The 15559-nt window shown below is 53.3% G+C and overlaps 1 protein-coding gene across 2 annotated transcripts in view; it reads right to left on the bottom strand.

Annotated features, from left to right (window-relative positions):
* The window catches only part of MFSD10 (major facilitator superfamily domain containing 10), a 999075-nt gene that overhangs the window by 850904 nt on the left and 132612 nt on the right, over positions 1-15559 (bottom strand). For both annotated transcript variants that reach the window (XM_069632064.1, XM_069632063.1), the window contains exon 3: positions 14654-14750. In XM_069632064.1, coding sequence (XP_069488165.1) covers positions 14654-14750 — 97 coding nt within the window. The remainder of the gene's footprint in view (positions 1-14653; positions 14751-15559) is intronic.

Genomic DNA, 15559 nt, shown 5'->3' with positions numbered 1-15559 from the left:
GTATATTTAAAGAGCCTACCTTTGAATAAGGAGTCGTTACAGATCCAGCGTCTTCTTACGGGGATATTTTGACCCAAGGCTATGTCTATTGTGACCATGTCATGGTCGGACGATCCCACGACCTCTATGGCCGCTCCCTGGAGGAGGTGCTCTAACCGCCCCTCTAAGAAGATATAGTCGATGCGGGAGTAAGTTTGGTGTGGAGGGGAATAGAAGGTGTAGGCTCTACTCTGTGGGTGCTTGGCTCTCCATGAGTCTATCAGGTGGTGAGACGCAGCGAGACGCCGGAATTAATCATCGTCGGGGGGGGGGGGGGGCGGCCCTCCCTATATGATCTCCAGTCCCAGGTTGGGTCCATGATCTGGTTGAAATATTGGGGGAGCAAGCTGAGCATTTTGTGACTGCAGCTGATCATACAGTGCCTTGGACAATAAGGTATCTGCCTGCTGTACCTCTTGTGACATGCGAAGTCTGCAAACCCAAAGAACCCTGGTATAGCTTGCCCACCCCACCTTTTTTCTCCGGGCCGGATGCCCATATGACCCCTCCTATATGCCCGCCCCTCAGGTTGAACTCGCTACCTTGCTTGAACTTCGTTTCCTGGACTAACAAGAAGTCAAGATTCGAGTTTGCGAACAATCGGGATTGCATGGACTTTTTTGTTGCGAGTTTAGGCCCTTCACATTAAGCGACCCTATGCGAATGTTTTCCTCCATCGTCCCTCATATGCTGAGCACTTAGTCTTGGCCGGATGGCACGGTGGCACACTGTGTTGCACCCCTGCAGCTCGTCTTCAATAGACCGCTATCCCTATCCCCACGATGCAACTGGACGCTTGGCAGTCCCCTACCCCACCCCCCCACAAGGAAGAAGAATAGAAAAACATTAGAGATAGTAAAAACATAACAAACTTTTGCGTCACTGGAGACGCCCTGGGTTCTCACTCAGGCCACATAACGGGTGTCGCCCAGAAAGCCCTCTATTGGGTAAGCGAGATTCAACCATCAAATAGGCGAAGAAGCGATGTCAGCTGAAAAGATAGTGCCCAGCCCGGCGGCTATTGTCGTGGTCTTGCTGATGGTGTTTCTCTTACTACCTAAACTCACTGTCCATGGACTAAACTGTTTTATAGCAAAGTCCTTTCTTAATTGATTCTCATTTAAGCTCCCTGTGTCAGGCCACTTTTGGGGTGTGTTCAGTCACTGGAATTTTTTGTTATCCCTTAGATTTGCTCTTCTGCCTACGAGGGCCGGACAGCTGCCAGGCGGATTCCAATGAGGATGGCAGCTCTTCATTTTCTCCAGCCCGAACCCGACCCTGCAGGTTCCTCAGTACCCCTGCCGCTTCCTCACTCGAAGTGACCCTGTAATCTTCCCTGCCCTGGGTGGAGGCTAATGCGCAGGGGTGGTTCCACCTGTACCTCGTCCCGTTGTCTCGTAGCCATTGGGTAAGGGGGCGACAAGCTCTCCTTTGAGACAGTGTCAACGCTGACAGATCTTGATAGATTCTAACCTTCAAGCCCTCAAAAACTATCATGTCCATTTCCCTTGCTCGTTGAAGAATGTCCACTTTATGCTTGTAATAATGGCACCTGGCGATGATTTATCTGGGCCCCCCCGGGAGTTCCCCCACTCTGTGGACCCTTTCGAACTCCAGCTGCGGTAACATGGGTGCGAGGAGCATCATTGCAATCAAATCTTTGATCTTTCTTTCTAAGGAGGCTGAAGTCTCGCCGGGGGACTCTGCAAGGCCCTGGATTCGCATGTTCGATCTTCTTTCCCTATTTTCTAAGTCGTCCTGTTTTGCCTCTATATCTCGGTTCTTCTGTTCCAGCTCCTGAAGTCTGCCCTCCGTCCTCATTTCAATTATGTCGGCTAGATAGTTCTCAAGGGCTTCAACCTTGTCCTCAATCCTGTGGACCTTCTCCTGCAGCACACTGACTCAATGTCATGGTGGTTCGGAAGGCTTGAATCTCGTCTAGCAGGAGACGGATGTCTGCCTTCGTCGAGGTCTCTTGAATTTATTTGTAAAGCGCGCCTGGCTCTCGGGCATCTGGGCACATATCTTAGATTAGGTTACAGAGACATATAGTACAGCATATAGTACAGCACAAGAACATGAGATAGTGCGGGTATGAGCAACATAGGAGAATATGTAACGAGCGTGTGGCGAGTTGGGTGATCTATAATTACAATTGACAAAATGTACAATAGTGGGTATATACAGGTCATATGCATACAAAAATGTACATTAGCAGGTAAATACAGAGATGTAACAGAATATGGTAGTAAGTGGTCAGGTGACGAGTAGGGCAGCTACTTAATTGTCGCTATCCTGAAGCCAGTTTGGCTTTACATTTGAAGGCGTGAGAGGAGGGTTCGAACCCGAGTGTGGAGGGCGGTGAGTTCCATAATTTGGTTGCTAGCACCGGTTGCTGATCCCCCCCCCTTTCCCCCCCCACCCCCCGGTATTGAGGGTTCATCCAGAGGCGGCAAGGAGGCCATTGTTGCACTCTCTTCGGAATTCTCGAAGCTTTAGGGCTGTGGAGGGGGCTACGTTAATTTGCGTTTATAATGTGGATCTGGCTCCCAACCCCTCCCCCCCCGCACCCCCAAGGCGACAAGGCCGTTCCAGCGATGAAATAACGACGTCTGTGTTCCTGGGGACTGCGTCAGGAGACGGTCCAGGAGTTACAGATTGAACCGCCGCATCAGGCCATGTCCCTGTGCCTAGGTAGGGGGTTCCACTGGGCCCCTGGGTCTAGCACAGCTCAACCCAGGGCAGCTCTGTCGTCCTTCCTCTCGTCTTCCTCCTATCTCCACAGCCTCGTGCTTATATTGTCAGCTTGGACCCCCTGTGGGAAAGTGCAGGTGCCTGGGCCGCCCTAGTCACGGGGCTCCTGGGGGCAAAGTTCTTCGGGTTCCTCCGGTCAGTCCTGCCCCACTGCCAAGGGAGGGTGGGGGGGCGCACCAACTGCCTCATGGGCCCTACACCCACCCCTTTACTCCTGCCGTACTGTGCTGCCAGGCAGGGGGGGGCCCTCCAGTCCCCCGGCGCGGGCGCCTGCACGAGAGCAATGGGTGAGGGGTTTGCAAAGCAGTTCGGGCCGAGGAATCCCCACCCTCTCCCAGCGCCCTCTTACTTGTGCTGGTTACCTGCCAGGCTGCGTCTCTCAGCACTCGGGGACGCTTCCTGTGATTGCAGAATCCGGGTGCTGGTGGGCCCAGGGCACAATCCCAGCTCATTGTGGATCGAAGACCCGTTGCCGGATGGCGCCCTGTGAAGAGCAACCATCCACCTTCTCTCTTGCCTGACCTGCCCGTTTGGCCCCGTTCACGCTCGCGTGGCCCCAGTCTCGCCATGCAGCCCTCTTCACTCACGGAAACCAAATGCGCCGCCGCCTCTCCGGAGGGGGGAGCTTCAGTTTATGCCGGGAAACCAGCTACGGGGCACTACCCGGGGGTGCACTCCTTCACCGCTGCCTTGTGCTGGTCCGGCACCTCCACACGTAGCACACCGGGTTATGGCCTAGCTCCCATGGACCCAGCGGGCCCCGGAGACCTGGACCAGAGCACTCAGTCTTGGCACCCCCCTACTGTCTGGTAGAACAGGGAGTTGCAGGCACCTCCCGTGCGGATCTGTTCTGTGGCTCTTGTTTGCTGTGGGGAGGGAGAGGCAGTCTGCGGTCCCCAACTCTCACAGCTCATGAACGCGGAGGGAGATGGGGGGTCTCCCTTTGACAGCTGCTACAGCACTGTCCCTGTTCCGATTTCCTTCAGGGAAACAAACGATCTGCTCCTCTGATCTTCCTCTCATCAATCCTGCCAGTATTACACGTTAGCGGGCTGGGCAACACCGTGGATTTCGCACTGCGGTCAAGGGCTTACTAGGAGACTGCCGTTCAGGCGTCCATGTTGCCTGCACCCCCCAGCGGTCTCCCGTGCAGAAGACTTTTGAGCAACAGGCACTTAGGGAGCACAAAGTCTCTACTTACATTAGCAGCACATTTTGTCAGGTGATGATACGCAAGTGAGTCGCCTCCTGGCTTTGAGAGATTTAGAGTGCGTACCCTGGTCCCTGGCAGTCCTGGACAGGCACGGACAGGTGTAGGCCTTGTTCATGAGGCCTTCGTCTAGTAAGGCCGGCTTCCACCTCCGGTCGCCGGCTATTGGCTTTGAAGCCGTAGAAGAGCAGGTTGCTATGCAACCAACACAAAACACAATCCTGTTGGGCGGCGGCCATCTTAAGGTGCGGGTACTTTGTAGAAGCGTTGCGTGGTCAGATGAGGGGCACAATCACGGTGATTCAGATACAGGGGTTGTGGAGGCAGAGCCTGGCACAATTCGGCAACAAAACTGCACGGGATGCTGCGTAGCTCCGAAGCAACGCTGCAGAGGGGGAGCAGACGTTGTGCTGACCCTGCAGCTTAGATGCTGCTCGGCGGTCGCGCTGATGCGAGAGGCGCTGCTCCTGCAGCCCTGGATGGATAAGGGAGTACATGGAGGGGGAGCAATTGAGCGGAGTACTAAATACTGCTAGATTTGAGACACAGTTGAACAAGTGAGTGCAATACTAAACACAGCTAGATGTGAGAGTCCTGTATAGTGGGAGAGAGGCCTACACCTAACAGAGCAATTGAGTGGAGTACTGAATACTGTTAGATTTGAGACACAGTTGAACAAGTGACTGCAATACTTAACATAGCTAGATTTGACAGTGTTGGGGAGAGGGCGTAAAATTATTCACCGTTTTAGAAAAGTTCGATAAGCAGCTAGGCTTCCGGGGTAGAGTAATTGCTCTACTCCCCACCTAGACCACTCCTACCGTACTGGTCCTAGTCATTGCTGGTTGACGGCTGGCCACTTGCTTCCCCTGCGGACACCTACCTACACGATGTGGAGCCGCCTCTGTTGGAACCGCCCTTTCCCTAGGAGCCCTTAGCTGCAGGGGCTGCCGTGCAGAGGACTGCCCTGGGAGGGTCAGCTACGACTTTGGATCAAACAATTGGAGCAGGGTGACGGTCCGGGAGGCGAGGAAAACAGGAAGAGGACACATGGACCGTAAAACTGGCAAGAAGGTGAATCAAAGGACCTGGGGGCACGGGCGATTGCAATCAAAATCAACAAATATGGGCCTGGAGCACAAAGGCTCCCAACAAACGCTCACCTGGCTCCGGGATGTAAAATGGAGCGGGTGCGGGTCACTTGCAAATGCACCAGGGAAACACTGATGGAGGCTCCAATCAGAGCTGTGGGGGGGAGGGAGGGTGGGGGGGAAGGGGGGGGAGTCCGGGAGGGGAGGAAAACAGAAAGAGGACGCAGGGATGGTAAAAAGGCAAGAAGGGGAAATCAAAGGGCCTGGGGGCACGGGCGATTGCACCCAAAATCAACAAATATGGGCCTGGAGCACAAAAGCTCCCAACAAATGCTCACCTGGCTCCGGGATGTAAAAAAAAAAAAAAAAAAAAAAGAAAATAGTAAAGCGAGTTAAAAATGCCTTTTTGACCATCTCATTATTCAAAGTGCTTTTCACCAACCGACATCAATGATATGCTGATCTTTCTTCAGATTGATCTAAAGGACCACTGAGTCCTCCACCGTGCCATTAATTTCTTCTTTTTTTAATAGTTTTTTTTATAACGCACGTAATACCAGAGTTTGGTTTCTAAGCACGGATCTGGGATTCAAACCTCTGTTGCTCTGCGTGGTCTTGCTTCCAAGACCAGCATGTTGCCCCAGTGCCATCGAAAAGTCCATTTCAAGATACTTACAGGCCGATTCATGGAATCAACGTGCGCCGAAAAAACGGCGCACCCGTGCGAAAACGTGCGATTCGCAGTGAAATAGCGAAAATCGCAGTGCAAGTGCGATTATCGCACAGAAAACATCGCACATCTATTCATGGAAGTCCGTGCACGCGCGAAATGTGGGATGTGCGCTGAAAAAGTGGGCGGCGCACGCTGGGGCACAGGTCATCGAACGCCGTGCGATAAGGCCACAGCGAATTCGCACATAGCGCGGCGCACATAACAAAAGTAGGCGTAACACGGGGCGTCACACGCAGAATGGGGAACAACTCGTGAAAATGTGGGCGTCACGGGGGAAGTACAGGAGGCAAGTGCGCAGAACGCCCACACGCTCGCCTACAACACGTATTCATGTAATCGAATAGGGAAAAACAGTGCACGGCCAAAGACGCGCACAGGCCCATACATGTCCGCCACACGAAAGCAGGCGATAGCGTCCCTGCGCAGGAAAAAAATGTGCGCCAAAGTCCTACACGCGCGAGAAGGCCCACACGCGATCGGCCTGGGCGCGTGTATTTCAGGGGCTTGCGGGTGTTTTCACACGCGATCGGGCCTGGGGGAGCGGGGTACGTGTATTCCAGGGGCTCGTGGGTGTTTGCACACGCGATCGGGCCTGGGGGAGCGTGTGCGTGTATTCCAGGGGTGCGCGTGAAGTTCCACACGCGATTGGCCTGGGCGCGTGTATTTCAGGAGTGCGCGAGAAGCTTCTCACAGGCGATTGGCCTGGGCGCGTGTATTTCAGGGGCTCACGGGGGTATTTACACGTGATCGGGCCTGGGGGAGCGGGGTACGTGTTTTCCAGGGGCTCGCGGGTGTTTTTACACGCGATCGGGCCTGGGGGAGCGGGGTACGTGTATTCCAGGGGCTCGCGGGTGTTTACACACGCGATCGGGCCTTGGGGAGCGGGGTACGTGTATTCCAGGGGTGCGTGTGAACTTCCACACGCGATTGGCCTGGGCGCGTGTATTTCAGGGGCTCGCGGGTGTTTTTACACGCGATCGGGCCTGGGGGAGCGGGGTACGTGTATTCCAGGGGCTCGCGGGTGTTTACACACGCGATCGGGCCTGGGGGAGCGGGGTACGTGTATTCCAGGGGTGCGTGTGAACTTCCACACGCGATTGGCCTGGGCGCGTGTATTTCAGGGGCTCGCGGGTGTTTTTCACACACGATCGGGCCTGGGGGAGCGGGGTACGTGTATTCCAGGGGCTCGCGGGTGTTTACACACGCGATGGGGCCTGGGGGAGCATGTGCGTCTATTCCAGGGGTGCGCGTGAAGTTTTTCACGCGATCGGGCCTGGGGGGGGAGCGGGGTACCACTCACCGTCTGCCTTGCGTGTAGAAGAACGCGTAGCCAACACCCGCTGTGAAGTAATAGCGTTTGAACCCCATCGGATGGAAAACACACGCACCGCACGAAAAGCACGTACAGAGCAGTGTAATGGCACGCGGGATCTCCAAGCCCTGCCAGGGCACCGCCCGTGCGCGAAACTCCACAGACGCGCTTACGCTGTAAGGGCCTTTGGTCCAATGAAATCACGTACGCGTGCTGACGCGCTTACGCGCTAAGGCCCTTTCCTCGAATTTCACGCTGACGTGCAGGATTTTCACGTGCCAATTCACTCCGTATCAAGCTGGCCACGCGAAAACACACGGAAGACCACGCTCCTGCCCAGAAGGCCGAATCACTGCACCCCAGTGCCCCGAGCAGCCTCCCACGTGCCATCTGCTGCTGCCTGCCTGCCTGCTGCCACCGTGCCCTGCCATTTGGTGCCTGCACATCAGCCATCTGCAGGGGTCCAGTTGCTGTGTCCACCCCTGCTGGAACAGAAGACTCCCGACTCGGATAACATCGCTCCACAGCCCAGCCCCAGGACCCAGTTGCCCACCCACTCCTGCCCCTGGGGTTGCCATGTCGGGCACATCAACATCTGACACCAGTGGCAACCCCCGGCCAGAGGGGCAGAGGGGCACCAGCTTCACTGCCACCGAAGTTGGTGTCCTGGTGGAGCAAGTCCTGGGGCAGTATGATGCCCTCTTCGGATCGTCCCGCGCCAACAAGGAAGGACGGGAGAGGATCTGGGCCGACTGTGTGGTTGCCATCAACGCGGAGGGGGTGGCAACCCGCACCATCCAGAAGGTCAAGAAGCGCTGGGAGGACTTGAGGTCCAGGACCCTCATAAAGGCCCGGCGCCTCGTGGAGGGGGGCCGGGGCCGCATGAGTTCCATCCAGATGAGGGTCCTGGAACGCGTACACCCAGCGCTCCACGCCCAGGTCCTTGAGAGGGAGACCCGTCTGGAGTTGAGCGGTAAGTGGCCAAGAATTGCTGTGTGAGACAGGGCATGTTGCAGTGTGCTGGTTGTCTGATACTTGCCTGCATGTGTGACATAGGCCATGTACGCATGTATGTGTGCAGGGACATCATGGTAATGCATGTGCGACCAGTAATGTGTGAACCGCACGGTTGTTGCATGTGTTTAAATGCGACATGGGGAGCCCTATGCAGATTGCACACATGGAAGCATGGCAGTCTCTGTTCCTGGACATGGGTGGGGGTGAGTGCTGATGCCAGGTACATATATGGTATCCATGTCTGTGTGCCTGACCTGCGTGTCTGTGACTTGTGAATGCCATGGATGCATGACACATGTCTGTGACAATTAACAGATTCACTGATGCAGCCTAGTCATCCTTGCATGCACTGTGATTGGGGGTGTACGGGGCCAGATGGATGTGACTGAGGTGAAGTGTGTGCATGTGATAGGCATGACCCATGATGCATGTGAGTACCATTACATTGTATGATTCGAGGGTCCATTGGACATGTATGGAAATGTCCATGGCATGCACCATGACTGTCACTGTGTGTGTTTTGCCTGGACTGACACATGTGTTGTGGAGTGACATGATGGAAGTGTACTTTGACAGTGGCACTCATCTGCTATTTCTTCCTGTCTAGGGGACCATTGTACAGTACCCTGATGCTTGTGTTCTATGTCTCCCTCTACGCAGCGGCTAGTGAAGAAGAGGGCGGAGACGGCGCTGTGGAGCAAGGCGGCAGGGATGCCCCCACGGCTGCAGCGGAAGGGGTGGGTGAGCCCCCACAGGGCCCTGCTATGGCGGTAGACGGTGAGGAGCCATCCAGGTTGGTGGTTTCCACAGAGGACGAGGAGGCCGCCACTGAGGCGCACATGGGGCCTGGTGGGGGCATCCCTGCTGGTGCAAGTGGTGCAGTCCAGGGGCAGGGGCAGGAGGCAGCACAGGTCACCGTGGAGGGGCCTGTGCATGTCGCTGTCCCTGACCCTGTGGGTGCACCACCATGCACCAGCAGGGATGCCCCGTCCCAGGCCCGTCCGCAGGTAGAGGGGATGTCCATGTCATCTGACTCCCCTCCACCTGCGGACGAGGGGACCCCTGGCCGTATGGAGAAGGTCCTGATTGGGGTCGCGATGCGCACGGCTGTGATTCGTGATGCCGTGCGTGCTTCCCAGGAGGAGCACGCACGTCATCACGAAGAGCACCGTGCCGACGTGGCCCAATTGGGATCGTCCATGTTCAGGGGTTTCCTGCATGTGTCGGCCAATCTGGCGGCCCTCTCCTCCTCTGTGGAGACTATACGCCAGTCGTTCTCCTTGCCGTCTTCCGGCCCAGATGCCACCAGGGCCCCCTGTGGACCTGCCCTTACAAATGCAGCCAGCTCGGTGGGGATCCCATCCCTGCCACAGTCGGGAGTCAGAGGTCCAACAGGGGTGGACACCACAGCAACTGGACCCCAGCAGATGGAGGATGTGACGGCATCATCGGGCAGGGCACGTGCACGACGGCGTTGGTGGTTTCCATCAGCCTGGATGCCGTCGTGCTGGCAGAGGCAGTTGCGTCGGAGGCAGCAGCAGGCTCAACGTGGGATGCATCATGGCTCGGGGCCATCAACATCAGGTGTGCAGGCATCGGCCGGAGGGCAGGAGAACCCTGGAATGGGAGTGGCTTCTGTGTGGGAGCGGTTGTGCCAGCGGATAGGTGCGGAGCGGCAGCGGGCAGAGGAGGAACGGCTCACAATGGTCAGGGCGGAGGACTCCATGCGGAGGGCGCTGAGGCGGGCTGAGTGCCTCGAGGGTCTTCGCAGGGAGTTGGAGCTGGACACTGCATTATCCCTGCGGGACCTCGGGGCCAGGGAACATGCCCGCCTCCAAGCCATTGACCAGGAGTTCGATGATGCCCTGGCCCATGACAACAACCAGTGAGCCGTCGGACTAGCCCGCTGCCTTTGTATATAGTTATATAGTTAGTGTTAGGTTTCCTTTAATTTCTTTTTTTTATTTGGTTGCGATTGGACAATGCGCCACATTTTTGTATATAGTTCAGTTTTTAGTTAGTTGTCATAGTTAGGTTTCATTTGGTTGGGCTCATGGACCCGGGATTATCTTGTAAATAGTTCTTCAATGGCTTTTTTTATTTTTTGGATTTTTTTCATGGACATTCATCTTCTTTTGGTTGTTTTGCTTTGTGGTTTCTCATTTCATTTCCATTCAAGTTGATTTTCAATACATTTTTATTTTCATCCTTCAATGTGTCGTATCATCTCATTGCTTTCATGCATGTCATGTTGGGTGTTTTAACATTCACTTGCAGCCATTGTGTGTGACAGACATGTGTTCATTTGCATTATTTACATTGGGTGTGTAACATGTAATTGCCTTTGATATGTGGGTGGATGTGATAGTTGGTTGGGCCTTTTGGCAGGGGAGGATGGCCATTACGGACATGATTGGGGATTGTTGGGACCCAGGTGCAGGGGGGCATGGATGGGACATGGGCGAGGGCCTGGTGGAGGGTGCCCCTGCACTGCTGGGGGGTAGGGGGGTGGGGAACATGAGTTGGACATGGGTGGGGGCCTGCTGGCAGGTGCCCCACAGTGCTGGGGGTTGGGGGTGGTGGGGAACATGAGTTGGACATGGGTGGGGGCCTGCTGGCAGGTGCCCCACAGTGCTGGGGGGTGGGGAACATGAGTTGGACATGGGTGGGGGCCTGCTGGCAGGTGCCCCACAGTGCTGGGGGTGGGGGTGGTGGGGAACATGAGTTGGACATGGGTGGGGGCCTGCTGGCAGGTGCCCCACAGTGCTGGGTGGTGGGGGTGGTGGGGAACATGAGTTGGACATGGGTGGGGGCCTGCTGGCAGGTGCCCCGCAATTCTGGGGGTGGGGGTGCAAGGGGACATGAGTTGGTGATCATTAGTGCAAGGAGACATGTGCCTTTGCTGGGGGGCATGCCCATGTTTGGTGGGCTGCCTGCGGGACATGACCAGGGATACAGGGTAGTCCCCTGTGGTGTGGGCTGCCTGCAGAGGCCGTGGAGGGTGTACAGGGAACACCTGGGAGGACCCACACTGGCAAATCACATGTAGGACTCCCCGGAACCCCTGAAATACACGTACCCTGCTGAAATCGCCTGTAAAACTTTCCGCGCACCCCTGGTATACACGCACACGCTCCCCCAGGCCAGATCGCGTGTACAACTTCGCGCGCACCCCTGAAATACCCGCACGCAGCCCAATCGCGTGTGAAACTTCCCGCGCACCCCTGGAATACCTGCACGCAGCCCAATCGCGCGTGAAACTTCCCGCGCACCCCTGAAATACCCGCACGCAGCCCAATCGCGTGTGAAACTTCCCACGCACCCCTGAAATGCCCGCACGCAGCCCAATCGCGTGTGAAACTTCCCGCGCACCCCTGGAATACCCGCACGCAGCCCAATCGCGTGTGAAACTTCCCGCGCACCCCTGAAATACACGCGCCCAGGCCAATCGCGTGTGGAACTTCTCGCGCACCTCTGAAATACACGCGCCCAGGCCAATCGCGTGTGAAACTTCTCACGCACACGCTCCCCCAGGCCCGATCGCGTGTGAAACCACCCGCGAGCCCCTGAAATACACGCGCCCAGGCCAATCGCGTGTGGAACTTCTCGCGCACCTCTGAAATACACGCGCCCAGGCCAATCGCGTGTGGAACTTCTCGCGCACCCCTGAAATACACGCACACGCTCCCCCAGGCCCGATCGCGTGTGAAACCACCCGCGAGCCCCTGAAATACACGCGCCCAGGCCAATCGCGTGTGGAACTTCTCGCGCACCTCTGAAATACACGCGCCCAGGCCAATCGCGTGTGGAACTTCTCGCGCACCCCTGAAATACACGCACACGCTCCGCCAGGCCCGATCGCGTGTGAAACCACCCGCGAGCCCCTGAAATACACGCGCCCAGGCCAAATCGCGTGTGGAACTTCTCGCGCACCCCTGAATTACACGCACACGCTCCCCCAGGCCCGATCGCGTGTGAAACCACCCGCGAGCCCCTGAAATACACGCGCCCAGGCCAATCACGTGTGGAACTTCTCACGCACCTCTGAAATACACGCGCCCAGGTCAATCGCGTGTGGAACTTCTCGCGCACCCCTGAAAAACACGCAAACGCTCCCCCAGGCCCGATCGCGTGTGACACCACCCGCGAGCCCCTGAAATACACGCGCCCAGGCCAATCGCGTGTGGAACTTCTCGCGCACCCCTGAATTACACGCACACGCTCCCCCAGGCCCGATCGCGTGTGAAACCACCCGCGAGCCCCTGAAATACACGCGCCCAGGCCAATCGCGTGTGTTACTTCTCGCACTGGTACAGGGTTGGCGCAGCCCTTTGCGATGGTTTTGCGATCTTGATGGCTTTTCCTTGCGCGAGGGCGTTCTTGTGGGGCGTAACTGGCGCTGCTGCAGGGTCGCTGCGCCACTCTGCGCCACGTCTGCTTTTGGAGGTGGGAATACATGAATACGCTGTGCGCGGAAATTGATTTTATCGCACGCGGCTGGCGCAGACATTCGTACGGGCACGCTGTGCGCCAGCCGCGTGCGACACTTTTGGAAGGAATTACATGAATCGGCCTAATAGTATCAAGACTGTAGGAAAGTAGATTCTTGTTCGAGTCTAGTGGCATCACAGGTGGATTCGCAAGTACCATCTTTGAAAAATAACAATGAGATTATTTTTCACAGAAATCCAAAATGTTCTGTTTTCAGTCAAATGAAACTGACTAGTGTTGTCAGGCCATATGAACATCCCTTCCTAAGAAGGCTTGTTTCACAAACATGTCAGCATAGATGACGGATAGGAGATAGTTCTAGCTCGAACTCAAACTCTGGTATTGTCCGCATCAACTCCATCTTGTTTATGTTGCCTGGGGACAATTGGGCCACTGTTTTCCTCCCTAGAAACTACTCTTGCGAAAAGTGTGTCACTTCTATGGGCAAAGTTTTTCACACATTGAAATGCTTTAAAAGCATCAGAACATTTAACTTGCCTGTAAATTGTAGGGTTCGATTTTTAGCAATAGTTTACTTTATCATGAGCTTATTTTAAGTATTTAACTGTAAATATAGCTATATCTTCTTGATGCTTTAGTAACATTAATGAGTATATATTTTCAGTGATACACTATGTGGAACTTTTTTATTGTGTGCTTAAATGTTGGCGTACTGTACTTTCTGAACACGCCTGTCAGAGTGAAGTCTGGTTGCTTAGCCAGAAATACCTCTGAAAGTCAGTAACTTGGCGAAACCCCTAGCCCTACACTACAGGTTGGTTTCTCAAAGCCATCATCAGACACTTCAATATCTGGTATTCATTCTTTGTTCTTGGGACAGAGAACAGGCTAATGGAGAATTGGAAAGACCATCCTGGTAGACCTTGAACTTGTTTGCAGGAAGGCAGAGAACAACTTAAACTCAATCTGAAACACTGGGAGCTAATGGTGGGATAATGTGTTTTAGATTAAGAGAAGTAACGTGGCAGCCCCAGAACGATCAGGGGAGCAGGCTGAATAGAATATGTGAGGTTTATATACCACATCATTAGTCAAGCCAAACCAGGTGCTGTTCGAGGAATCCATCCTGGGTGTTCAAGGCATATATTAGCACAACACAGTTTGCACACCCGGTCTGCTTTTTTTGCCACCAATCCTCTTTCGTGCAAATCATGGTGACCTAAAGAATGTCTGTACAGTGACGATGCCAATGGTCGAACAACTGTTATAGCAAACTAGCTGGGCATTTCTTTCACATTGAGGAAAGTTCCACTATGTAACTTTCAATAACGAACACAGGAACACCAGAAAGAACTACCAAAACCAAACAAGTTATAACCTTTCACAAGACATACATGGTCCTAGATAGGATTCCTCACAGGTTTTTAAAAATACAAGCTACCAACAAGGTAACATTAAGTATTTCCAATAATGCATCTCAGGCTCGATTTGGTATCGATTGATCACAGAATACTAATAAATATTCTAGTTCTCACAAAGAATCAAAGTGTCAATAATTCACAGTAAAATAAGTTTGATCAAGTCTATAAAGAAAGGAATATACATGGATGTTAGACAACATTGCATGGATGAAATATGTATGTGGTTGTCTACAACCTTGAGAGCCGCCAGTCTCGGTTTGATCAAGCTATGTATTAAATACATCTACTCCATAAGACAGACCATTTTATGGATCAAAAGCATGCTAATTTGTATACCGACAGTGGCTCTTAACTGGAGATGAACCTCCAGGGATAGTTACAGGGTGGCACTACGTAATTGCTGAAATGGGTTATCCTACTCTCACATTTCAGTTAGAAGGCTTTTATCAATGCTATTACAAACTCAACCAGAACACTGATGAGTTTCCAAAGCCTATAAATTAAACGCCCATTAGATCTGTGATATTGTAAAGTCCCCAATTACTTGTCAAAAGATTAAAATGCACATAAAACAAATAGGGCAGTTATCTACTCATGAAAACAAGGAAAAGACTGCATTCATACCTCCAAACAAGACACTATTGTAGCGTCGCTCCTGAGGTACTCCCACTGTTGCTGCAAACCAGTCAACAGTGTTTTGTAGAGACTGGAAAAAGCTGTCCTGCAGAGAAAGAGAAAAATAAACCTGAAGCAAAGGTTTACCTGGCAATCCCAATCCCTGCCGGAGGCGGACCTGTGATATGATCAAATTCCTGACATTTTATAGTTCAAAACTTAAAGTGTAAATTATCGTTCGAATTACCTGGCATTCTAGTAACGTTTGTCTGATTTTCACAACAAAATGAAAGTGTACAGTATACATTTCAATAGTACCTCCATTTAATTAATATTGACTCTAGAAGCATTTTGAGGTAAAAATGCTAGTAGATACATAACCATCAAGTCAACAGTGCACAGCAGATTTGCATATCATTGCATCATCGTACAAAATTATCCTATATAACAACCTCAACCCAAGGTAATGATGCAGTTGCAGTAGGTGTGGATGTTAAGAGTTAAATGCATCATTTGCTAGTGCTGGGTGAGTGACATGTCAAATCGTTTGGTATACAGATTGCTGTGCATGAATGTGCACAAGATGTGGTTTAGTGGTCATTCAGTTAAGGTATACCATTCTAACGGACCATTTTATGTCCAAATCATTAAACCTTACACCATTTAATGAAATAAAAAAGGCACCACAAGAGGGGAGCAAGGCACACTGAAAATGTCATGGTGAAATAACTATCATGCCATAGTTCGGACTGGGAATTCTTCTAAAGCATGTTGACATTTTTTTACTCAAACACAAGGAGCATCCTCGTTGGATGCCCCATTTGCTACTGTCTGGTTCGAATGTGTGTGGTGTCTGGGTAACCTGTGTGGTGAATGACCCCTGCCCCCAACCCTGGTTCGAGGGGCCAGAACACT

The sequence above is a fragment of the Ambystoma mexicanum genome, chromosome 6q, assembly GCF_040938575.1.
Source record: "Ambystoma mexicanum isolate Mex_15411 chromosome 6q, UKY_AmexF1_1, whole genome shotgun sequence".
Taxonomy (NCBI): Eukaryota; Metazoa; Chordata; class Amphibia; order Caudata; family Ambystomatidae; genus Ambystoma; species Ambystoma mexicanum.
The sequence above is the reverse complement of the archived record's forward strand: the minus strand, read 5'-3'. Positions and strand labels throughout refer to the sequence as shown.